This window comes from Pogona vitticeps, chromosome 4 (genome assembly GCF_051106095.1).
Source record: "Pogona vitticeps strain Pit_001003342236 chromosome 4, PviZW2.1, whole genome shotgun sequence".
Classification (NCBI taxonomy): Eukaryota; Metazoa; Chordata; class Lepidosauria; order Squamata; family Agamidae; genus Pogona; species Pogona vitticeps.
This window is the reverse complement of record NC_135786.1, coordinates 177,203,134-177,215,277: the sequence shown is the minus strand read 5'-3', so window position 1 is coordinate 177,215,277 and position 12,144 is coordinate 177,203,134. Positions and strand designations below refer to the sequence as shown.

The window sequence follows — 12,144 nt, the reverse complement described above, 5'->3', positions numbered from 1 at the left end:
AATATCTCTCTCTGTGTGTGTGTGTGTGTGTGTGTGTGTGTGTATACGTATGTACATATGTATGAATACATGTACATTTCCATAGATAGAGATAGATAGATAGATAGATAGATTGATTGATTGATTGATTGATTGATTGATTGATTGATTGATTGATTGATTGATTGATTGATTGATTTGCCAGAAACTGACAGTGACATCAGGGATGTAGGGAGATATCTTTTACATGAACTACCATCTCTTTCTGGGAGTCATCCATTAAAGAAGAATTCTTTATACTGGGACTCTTTTCACATGTATTAGTCCTTTCTCTCTATTGGGAAGGAAGAGTTTTGTAGGAAGCAGCAGAAGACCCTTATGAAGATGAGAAAGGAATTATATTCTGAGCACCACTTTCTGCTAGAAATTATGAGACTTCACTCATGATCACTAGCAGTGTTCAAAGGCTTACATTTCAGTCAGTGTGAGTTGATCAGCCTAAATGGCTTTCTCTTCCACTGGGAAATTATGCACTGAGAATCATTACTTCTGAAAATTATAGTTTTACCAATCCTGTCAAAGAAGGTGATCAGAATATTGTTCATCAATCACCAGAGGAAACAACCCTTGATCTCTGTTTTTCAACTGAGTGGAGCAAATTTCAGAGAGGTAGGGAACTGCAGAGATTGGTGGAAATCCATGGCAATGACCAATGCCATCAGAGGAAGACACCCATGGGAAATCCACTGTTTCTCATGTTGCCTTTTCAGGATTTTATCCTGAAGTTTCATCCCTCCCCATCCTTCTGAAATTAACAGAGATGTTGTATGGCTGTACCATAAAGCAGACTGAACCAGTTACCTCAGGCAGAAGATGCTGGGAGCCTGCAGGAAGGTATTGGGGGAGAGATTCATGTGTCAGCTGGTCACATTTCATCCCTTAAAATGTTGTGTTTCCTTCAGATACAGTAGAAGCCACTGTACTATATAATGAACTTCCAGTTCAGCCAGGTTTTGCACTAAGGAGTGGGAAGAGTACACCTGCTCCTTTGCTGCTGCCTTGGGCCAGCCCTGGGAGAGGGAAACTAAATCAAATTCAGGTAATTGTTTGAATGGAACAGGACTCATAGGAAGGTAACAGGAACTCTAGGCTAAAATTCCCCTTTATCTTTAAAGCCTTGAGCAAGTCATCTTACATTTTATACAAACTAAAAATCTAACGTGAAGGCAAACCACTCTTTTTTCCTCCAGGTAATTCAGAGAATCAGTGCCATTGACAAAGATGATCCCCCGAGTGGTCATCAGTTTTCCTTTAGTTTGGCAGGAGATGCAGCAAATAACCACAATTTTACATTACAAGATAATAAAGGTAAGGCACCAACTGCGGTGGGCCATCCAAGGGCATTTGAGCTTTGACACACCAATGCTCTTATTTCTTCAGACAAGCCATACTGATTGTCATCTGGAGTAACTTCCTTGTCAGGAAGAGCATTAATTAAGAGCAATCAGACCCCAAAGTAATTCTTATGTATAGATTATGTGTCAAGAGAAAGAATCTGCTTCTTAAATCATTTCAAGCCATGAGCCAAACAGATGGGCTTCATATCCTTTCTTAAACTGATTCTTTTCACTTTTTATTTTTATCTAAATTAGATTGCACCTCAGGGCAGCAGCTGAAAAATTTCCTGGGTCTCATGTTTGATTAATGTAACTCAGGAGGTACAAAAATAAGCCCTTAAAACACATGGCAGAGTGGCTGATGCTTTAAATATATAACTTTTTTCACCATATCTGCTGCTGCAAAAAAAAAAATGCTTTGGAGTTTAAAAATTAGGGATTCTGCATTACTGGTTGTTAGTAGTACTTCACTCATCTGCATTTGGGTACACTGAACTGGTGGTTAAAATTCATACAGAGACTTGCTGTGTTGTTTTTGTATAATATTTTCTAATGTTTTATTTTTTCTGAATGGTGGATGAATCCTGGAAGAACCATTTGGCTCAAGCAGGCACACTGTTAACTTATAGTCCAAAGAGGGGTTCCTTTCCCTACAATTTAGGGTAAGGGGGCACTGATCAGATCATGGCTCATATGAGCATAGCAGACTATCCTGTACCATGTTAGACTTTTGATCCCTCTAGCCCAATACTGTCAACTCTGACTAGAAGTAGTTCTCCAGGTTTTCAGGCAGGACTCTTTCCTAATCCTACCTAGAGATTCTTTCTTTTTTCTCATAGTTCCTATCCCATCCTTTGTTAGGAAAGTCTGAGGGTCTCTGATAACAAATTGTGGCAGATTTTTAATATAGAACACCATTCACTTCTTCTCAAGGGACCTTCTCACTCATCAAGCTAATGGTGTTGTAGTTGACATTTTGGAAGATGAGAATGTTTGCAGATTGTGAAGGTTTACTTGGATAGCCTACTTCCATGGCTCTGCATTTTACTTCTTCCTTTTCAGAGGTATATATCCTGCTCTTACTTGCTGGCTGAAATCCAGTAGTAAGTCAAAACTAAAGTAGGCCCACTGCATCAATGCAATTTACAGTTGACCCACCAAATCTCAACTGATTCAGTGCATCTGTTGTGATTACAGCTTTCTGCTGGATTTCAGCCTCTGTTTAGTATTGTGATTCACCAAGCATTTCCTGTTGGACTCTCCTTTTCCCCACCAGCCTTCTGTTCCTTTTCACCAAATCCCTCCTATAAAATTTTGATGCCATCACAGATTTCCATCAAACACTGAAAGGCAAAATCCATTATCAGTCACACCTTCTATTCTTGCCCTTCCAGATTAATGTGCAAAGAGCTTGTGCTGAGGTTTCCCATGGAGATATTCTTTTGTTTGAAATTGGATATCAATCACATTCATTTCATCTGCATGCAATTCCATTTTGTACATTGTCCACAGAACACAAAAAATAAGAGAGGCATGTTCATTGTGCACAGAACTAGAAATTACAGAGACATATAAAGTTGTGAACACTATGTTTCCGTCATTACTCTTTCACCAGAGAAAGAGAATGGCAAAGGGAAGAAGAAAATTGTCTGACCCATCCTTGAGGCTGCTTGATTCTTGCCTGAAAATGCCTTCCAGCCTTTTATTTTTTTATTATTTTTTTCTTCAGCATGTCTTCAGAACTAGGTTTGTGTTTTCCCCCTTTCTTTTTGGTAAAGGAAATGTTGAGAGTCTGATTATCACCCACCCTCTGTGCCCACTGATTCTGAAAATCCTTCCACTCTGCTCTTCTATTCCATTTCAAGAAGGCAAAATTTTGCTTGTTTGTTGAGAGGTTTTTGTTTCTGGGACATAGATTTCCCTAGTAACAGACAGAGCCACTCTTATTTTTCCAGGTGTATATTCTGGAATCTTCTCTTTCATACAGTGAGCATCTATAAGTCAGGAGATAATTTGCAAAGGAGTTACTTTGATTTTTAGAAAATGGCCTAATGTGTTTCTTCCACCAAAACATTTTTAAGTAGAAATATGCAAATTTATACTTTTTGAATGGGTGATGTTTAGGTTTATCCAACTGAGAAAGTTTTGAACTACTAAATTTAACAGAGTTTTTTTTTAAAAAAAAATCCATTGTCTATATTGCCATACATATTTCAGTATCTAAGCTACAATCTTTATGATGGCTGTACTTGAAGACCTTAGATGTGATCCATCACCAAATATTTAATTATTAGTTTTATTTGCCCAGTCATTATACAATACATTGAAAATCAATTGTGACAGCAGTACTTGCTTGATTCACATGTCAGTTCCAACATTACAAAATTCTAAATACATGTACAAAAAATGTCTTAGATTTTGTGAAAAACAAATTAGCATGCATAATATTCAGAATTTGTTCTATGTACAATTCAGTTTTGCCCCTTGAAGATACCCTGATGGATTTTCATGGTAATTATTTACCCAGTGACATACCTGCATTTCCTTAATTTTAAACTAAATTATTTCTGGTCACTGCTGATGTATTTCTGCACATAGCCACCATCATAATTCAATATATGTTATATCAATCCTAATTCTAATATTTTAAGTTCCACTCTTCTACTCAGATGTTATACACATTCACCTGTAGTAATTTCAAGATGTCTGAACTTGATGATAGAGCTATGGAGAATAGTAAGAAGTCAAGACAGAAAGATATTAACCTATCCTCAGTTGATCAGAGTTGTGTTTCAAGGAATCACACACTTTCCTTTTTGGCAGGGGGAGTGGGAGGCATTGCTGCTCCATACCAGCAATCAAGAAAAGCAGGATCAAGATTCTTTTGTGTTTTATAGTAACTAATTGCTCAATGTCTTGTACTGAAAACAAAACGGTATTGTTAGCACAAAGCACTTAATGTGTGCACATATAATGGTTATTTTGTGCTTCTTAGTAAACACTTGTGAGCATGTTGTGTTTGGCAAGAAAGAAGCAGCCGCTGTTCTTGGAATAGCCATAACTTTAGTTAAATTTTACAGACAGAAATATTTATTTTGTTATTAACAAATATTAACATAGAGGCATGAGGTTCTCCCTTATCCTTCCCTTTTCCATTTGAGGAACTGGCCTGGTTGCCCATATGACAGCTGCCTTTGGTATGGTTTGCTCATGCTTAAGCTTCTCACTTGGTGAAGCCATGTGTTTCAGAACTATGTGTTAGGTAAACATCAGATTCCATCTCAATCTATTGTTGGAAATCTCTGGTATTACTGCTACACTGCTATTATTTAATGTAATACCTCTTTTTTATTATTTTATTATAGTATTACGAGTCTGTAAGCTGCCGAGAGTGGTCACAACAACCAGATAGGCGGGATATAAATAGAATAAACAAATAAATAAATAAATACACTGCTCACTGTACTACCATGGACACCTTCCCAGAACTGACAAAATCCCTGTTTAAGCAAAGAGTATGTTGGGAAAGTTATGTAACTTCACCATTTATGGATCTAAGTTTTCTTCTGTCATTGGTTTTCACTGACTATATTATGGCAGTTGCAAGCGTCCATTATACAGAATTATCTATCTATCTATCCTTAAGGCAGTATTGTAAGGAAGATGTAAAATTTGCCCAGTCTTAGCTAATGTTTGTTGGACTTTCACAGAACAATGACTAGTATGTCCCATATAATGAGGATGACTAGATTGAGTGGGCTGCCAAAATAAGTTTTGTGACTGCTTATTGGAAGGTAATCACAGGCTTAATTTCTAGGTCTGGGTGTTGAAAAACATCTTTGAAGATATCCTTTGTAGGAGGGTGCAGGTTAATAGGAGGAAATAAACATTCCCCTTAAGGCAGGGGTCTCAAACATGCTGCCCAGGGGGCCAATTGCGGCCCGCCAGATGATAGTTTGTGGCCCCCACCTTGCCTGCCCCCCCCCGAAGTGCCCGCGCATCTTCTGCTGTCAAGAGCCAAAAAAGCCAAGCCTCGCTCGCCGGCTCTCTCGCAAGACAGCGCCTTTTGCACCCTCCATCCAGAACTGCAACCTGCCAGCCAGCCCACCTGTCTGCCGGCTAGCAGGCTGCAGTTCCAGATCAAGGGTGCAAGAGACGCTGTCCTGGGGGAGAGCCGGCAAGCGAGGTGCGCTGCTGGCCCTTTTCCCCAAGCACCCAAGCTGCTGCCAAACGATGCCTGGGAGTGGAGCTCGCTCCTGTCCTGTCCTCAAAGAGCGCCTCCAAGCCGTCAACAGCAGCTGCCCCTTCCGCTCCTCCTTTAAGGGAAGCGGCTGTCTGGCTGTCTTTCTCGGCACCCCCAATGCCAGCCCGGCGAGCGGCCACCTCAGCACCCAGTGGTGCTTTCTTCTCCTACTGCTCTTTGTCCTGCTTCAGCCGCCTCGGCTCTGGAGGTTGCTTGGCCTCCTCGCAGAGTTTGCTCCTCTGTCGTGGTGGGGGGTAGCTGCTGCTCCTGAGTGTGCCTTTTTTGAGGGGGCCCTCAGAGGAAGTTTGCTGGACTTCTGTGTGTGTGTGTTTGTGTGCATGCGTGTGCTCATGCACCTGTGGGGACCCCGCCCCATTCTGTTTAATTTTGTGGGTACCGATGGGGGCTTTTCTCCTTTGGCAAGGCAATTCTGTGAGGGTTTTTATTTTATTTTAAGTCGTGCCCTCCTCCCCCCGGCTAGGCAGTCGCCGGCACTCCCTCCCTTCTCCGCTTCTTCGTCCTGCTGCTGCTGCTAGTGGTGGTAGTGAAGAAGGAGCCAGAGGGGGTCGTGGCCAGCAACAAGAGCTCACGCACCCCTCCTCCTCCTCCTCAGAACCCCAGCCAGGCTAAGGAAACTCCTGGGCTGCTTCCTCGGGCTCTTGCTCTGCTTGGCGGAAAATCTGATGTGGCCCAGCCTCACCCAGACTCTGCCTCCAGCGGCCCCCAGGTAAATTGAGTTTGAGACCCCTGCCTTAAGGTCTGTTTCACCCTGAGCAAAATAATCTGTTTTCTTCATGGAATAGCAAGTTCCTATTACCCATGCACTCATAACATGTGATCCAAACAAGCATTCCACAAAGGTATCATGTTTCTCTTCTATTTCAAATGTAGGGGACAGTTTGAGCAATATGTAAGCACCACATGAAGCCCCCATGTGGAATGCTCCTACATGGTAGAGCAACATATTTGTATATTTCCTCCAGGTATGTAAGCATGTAAAATGTGAGTAGATAAATAGGTATCACCACGGTGGGAAGGTAACGCCGTTCTGTGTATAGTCGCGCTGGCCACATGACCACAGAAACTGTCTATGGACAAACACTGGCTCTACGGCTTGGAAACAGGGATGAGCACCGCACCCTAGAGTCGGACACAACTGGACTAAATGTCAAGGGGAACCTTTACCTTTTAATCAGTATCGTAGCCAGGGTAGGCCTTTGATATTAAATATAAGAGAGGGAGCTGAAACTTGTAACCAGCCCCTGTTGTCTTTTCTTGGTCTCCTACATTAAAATCATGCCAAGCATTGACTAGATCATCAGATCACGTGAAAGGCATTTCACTGCTCAACTATGGAAATGAATTCAGCAAGGACAACATATTTAGTATTTACAAAGGCGCTAGCCCAATTCCCAAGGCTTGTTCATTGCAATTTCAACTTCATAAAGCTATGAGCTTCCTTGTATCAGCGTGGCTAAAAATAAGATGGTAATGTGTTAAATTTTAAATGATCCCTGGAATATTTATATAACAACTCCTTTTTTGTCTCATTCTTGTCTTTTCTTTGATGTAGACAACACAGCATCTGTATTAACCAGACGGAATGGATTTCGAAGGCAGGAGCAGTCAGTATACTATTTGCCAGTGTTCATTGTGGACAGTGGCTCTCCTTCACTCAGTAGCACCAACACACTCACTATACGAGTATGCGATTGTGATGCAGATGGAATTGCCCAAACATGTAATGCAGAAGCCTACATCTTGCCAGCAGGACTAAGTACTGGAGCACTGATAGCTATCCTGGCTTGTGTTCTGACATTGCTAGGTATGTCTTTGACATTTTTCACATGAGGGAAATATTTTTCTTGGAGCAAGTAAAATCATTTATGTGTTTGTCACTTTTTCTTCAAGGAACTTAGGGAACAAAATATTGAGGATATCAGGAGAATCTTACCTAGAGGTGCTGATCCAAGCAAGCCTAGGTTCAGTAAAAGAAGTTGGTTGTCTTAGCCTTTTTAATATGAATACAAATATGCTCATGCATATGGCTGAATGTGATTATTGAGAAGGAAGAAGGAAAGCATAAAGTCAGTCAAAATCTTTCACTGAGCAGAAAAATCATTTTCTGATTTCAGTTAGTCTTCACATTTTTTTATATCATGAAAAAGCATTTACAAATTGTTATTCTTACACAGTGGCCAGAATCTTATTGGTGTTTGTGTAAAGTATGCATAACTTGCTGTGGCAAATTGACACCAAATGGTTTCAGGCTTCAGTTTTGCAGTCAGGAGCATAACCAGACATGCAACAGAGGTGCCCTATCACTTCATCAGTATTCTGCAATTAGCAAACCTTGTATGAATACCAATAGGATTTTGGCTAGTGTCTCATACATCCCATTAAGTCTGCTTCAGTGTTTCGCCCAATTTATTTCTTCAGGACTAACGTATGTTTTTCCAACTTACAAGACCCAACTGAACTTTTTCTTAGAGTAATGGGTACGCCATTCTTTTCTGCACTAGAGATTGGAAGCAATGCGTCTTTAGAACCATAGGTTACAAGTGAAAATCTATTCCATAGATACTGTACCTAAAAGTCATAGGAGTACATCACTGCTTTTAGCAATGCATCTGAGCTCAGACAGGGCAAATTTTCATTTTCATCACTGACACAGATGCTGCAAAAAAAGCTGCACAAGGCCATCTGAAACAAATATATAAACAAGCCAGATGTTATTAGTAAAATTGGTGAATGGAAACACTGTAACTAGAGCCTGGTGGAACACTGCTGCCTTCACCTGTGAGGGTGCCATTCCCAAGGTTGCTAAGCTGCATGGGTGTTGTAGTGAGGGAAAACTCTCCTAGCATCCTGTGGCTGCTTCTGAGGGGAGGAGCTGCCACCATTCCTCCTCTTTCTCATTATCATAGAGAGCTTGCCATAGAGGCCTTTCCTTAGGCCAATCAGAGGGCTTGATTAATTGCCTTTCCCCAGACCAACCCTAATAACATGATGTAACCATTGTCCTACCTGAACCCTGGCTACTATCTGTAATGCTGTCACTACGTGTGACCTTGTAATGTTAATAAAAGGACAGTCTCCTGGGGGCAGGGCAAGAAGAGACAGACAGGAGAGAGAGAGACCAAGAGGAGAGCAGAACGTCATAGAGGGAGAGACAGACGACTTCTCATTCTGCTTCCTTGCTAAGTCACCCACCAGGAGTACTGCTGGCAGACATCCATCTGTGTGTGCGGCTGACTTCTTTAATCTATTGCTAAGAGACTTTTTGCTATCCTAATATCCATTATCTGGTGATCACCACAAAGCCCATCAGCCTGCTCATTGCCTGAACCCAACATTCACCAGCCACTTAAAGGACAAGAATCTTTCCGAAGTTTGAGAGCTCCTAGTGTACAGGGCTGCAGTCTACTTTTGTGAAAGGTAATAGATTAAATACACATATCTTAATGGATTTGTGGCCAGATTTTGGCTGGCTAGTTCAGTGGGTTTGACTGCTTTGCTGTGAAGCCAAGAGTCTGAATTTGATTCCCCACTGTGTCTCCCAAAAGAGGAAGTCTGTGTATTTCGGAGTACTTTATACCTAAGGGAAAAAAAACTGGAAAGGGTCTCCATAAGAACTACCTGATAGTCATTCTGATGGTGGCAATGGCAGTGTTGGTGCTAATTCTTCTGTGATCAAAATTGTTCAACAGATGCAATTATTGAAACATACAACTTCCAGTTTTAAGAATAAGTAATGACAGAACAGTCACATTAAAAAATTCCAATCTTTCCTAGTTTTATTTATTAATATGAAACCCACTTAGTATGTGGAACTGAGGTCATTTCATTGACTCCTTTCTGGTCAGCTCCTACTCCTGATTGCACAATCTGTGGATTTATAGAGGTCTAAAAGAACATTTTTTTTGCAGCACAGTGTCAGGATGAGCAGTAAAGCTACAAGGGAAATCAATAGCAAGTATCGTTTTCGTACGTCCAGATATTGATTTGTATTTCTGTTTTGTTCTGGGTGTTAAAAATTGAACACATAGGTGCATGTGGGAGAATATAGACCTTAAACCAGTTGTAATGTATTCCCTGGCAGCTGTATGCAAAATTCGTATCTCATTATAACCCTTCTATTTTCATCTGAATTTTCAAAATTGAGACTTTTTTTCATTTATGTATTCTGCTATACAGTCCAGGCCTCCTGTGGCCTGGGAAACTTTAAAGATATTTGAAGACAACATGGCTATTCCTCCCTCCCCCCCTTTCCCGGTGGAGTATTGTATGATAGACAGGAAGAGGAAGCATGTTGTAGCGAATTTCTTTCATTTATTTCTTACTAGGTTTTTTTAACCACGTTACCTGCTGCAAAGTTGTATCAGAAGGCAGCAGCATAGAATCTTTTTTCCTTCTTCCCAGCAAGAATGATAGTACATCATGGTGGGGCAACATCACCGATGCTATCTTCTCCACAAGTGTTTGTGATAGTTGAGCAACAAGCTATCTCTGATCCTCTACTAGAGAAAGAATCACATTAGCCCACCAACCTCAATTCACCATTTGATTCAGCGCTTGTCAGAGATCCCACAGTGTGAATAAGGAAACTGATGGGTAGCAGTTGGTCTTAGCTCTGTAATCTTTCTAGGGCTATTGCAGCTTCAGTTCCAGAGCCATCTGTGGAACATCACAGCCTGTGAATGGCAGATACTATAAAACCTTTAGGTTAACCAGGACTGCTATAAATACCATCATTCCATGTTTCTGCCTGTGCCTGGTGTTTCTGTCAAAATGCCTGCCGTCTTCTTCTGGATGGAGCTCTGATACCTCAAATCTAATGCCAACACTAAAGCTTGAAATTAAATGATTTCAATAACTAGTTATTTGAAATTAGTCCCTTCTTCCAATAACAAAGATACAGTACATTGTGATTATGACTTATCTTTCATCCTTTTGCAATTCACCTTTGACATTTTAGTTACTTTCATAGTTATAGGGATGCTTAACAATGGAGAAAGAATATAACATGATAGAAGTGGTAGCTAGTGCTACATACTACTGTCTCCTGCTCTCTTGAAGGTGTTGAGGTGACCACGTAGGTTGTTTATGGACTGAGGAAGTAGTGCCTCACTCTCAGATTTTTTGAGAGTGTGCAATCATGAGTGACCCATAGGCCAAGCTGGATGGGAAGAGAGTGTCCTTTGTGCTGCAGGCCAAAAGCTTGTTCAGATTTTATTATTTAAGAACTTTTTTTAAATGTATCTATTTTTCTAAACAGGAAAATAGAGGTTTGTCTTTTAAAAACTAAATAATTAACAAGCTAATTGTTATAACAATTTGGGAATATAAAACTATAGGTGTGGCTACATAGATTTTCAAACTAACTTTCCAAGCCGTGGCCAACAGAAATGACTCTTGTGGGTTTAAAAAGGGTGCAAGTGTGGCTACAACATAGCCCCAACCTTGGTCCTGACAGCAGTGGAGAGACATGTCTCTATTCATTTTAATAAAAGGGGTGCTGTGCATGCTCTCAGTTATCACAAAACATCCAAGACCTCTATAGATGTGTTAGAATCAAATTTTATTAATCTATGTTTATATAGGCTGAATTACCTTTGCAACTTAAATACCATTCACTCTCCAGCCAACCATTTGTAGAATGAGAGCAATAGTGACCCATCGCTATCAATTTGATTTTTAAGTAATATAGCTATCTATGGCTATTGCCAGCATGAGGTGGGAAAGGGAAATGATGAGATTCTAATGTGTACCACCTACGATCGAAGATGATATAGTCAGAAAATTCTCTGCATGTTGTCAACTGACAGAGCAGAGAAACAAAAACAATACAGGTATATGCATCTCTGTAAGTGGCTTAGGTTTCCAGGTAACTCTTTATAGGCGGAAAATATTAAAAAATATAACCAATTTTGCAGTCTGAAGTTCTACAGTCCATAATTCTATCTGATCAGTTTATTATTCCATTCTTTATAATGAGCAGATAAGCTCTAAATCTTCCAGATCCACACAGTACTGTTCTTCGCCTTTAGGCATAAGGCAGGCTGTAAATCAAAAGTAAATTTTATTCTAACACCGGATCAGTTATGGAGTGATGTTGTTTTCATTTTTTTTCCTCCCCCCCCCCCAAAAAAGTAAAGAGCTAACAAATAGGATTGTAATTTACAAAAGCACATAAAAATATTTGTGCTGGGTATCATTCCCTTTATGTTGTATATAATTCTTGAAAAAAATAAGTGAGGAAAATCTTTAATGCTTCTGAGAATTATATGGCAAGTGCAGAGTAATTTTTTTTCAATGAACATCACAGAAACACAATAGTAATGGCTTTTATAATAACTGTTTAGCATAATCACAGGTATGCATATCTGTTTCTTAATTTCGTAAGGTGTTGCTGCATTTTACTTAGACAAAATCCTTTCTGGATCTGAGACATCAGTGCTACAATAACAGATGCGTGGAAACACACAATCCAAATATGTCTGTCTAAACAGTGCCTACCTATTA

At 40.3% G+C, this 12,144-nt stretch overlaps 1 protein-coding gene across 4 annotated transcripts in view; it reads left to right on the top strand.

Moving 5' to 3' along the window:
* CDH7 (cadherin 7) overlaps positions 1-12,144 on the top strand; it is a 150,519-nt gene that overhangs the window by 131,548 nt on the left and 6,827 nt on the right. For all 4 annotated transcript variants that reach the window (XM_020791758.3, XM_072998766.2, XM_078391499.1 and 1 more), the window contains 2 exons: positions 1,230-1,347; positions 7,193-7,444. In XM_020791758.3, the coding sequence (XP_020647417.3) occupies positions 1,230-1,347; positions 7,193-7,444 (370 nt within the window). The remainder of the gene's footprint in view (positions 1-1,229; positions 1,348-7,192; positions 7,445-12,144) is intronic.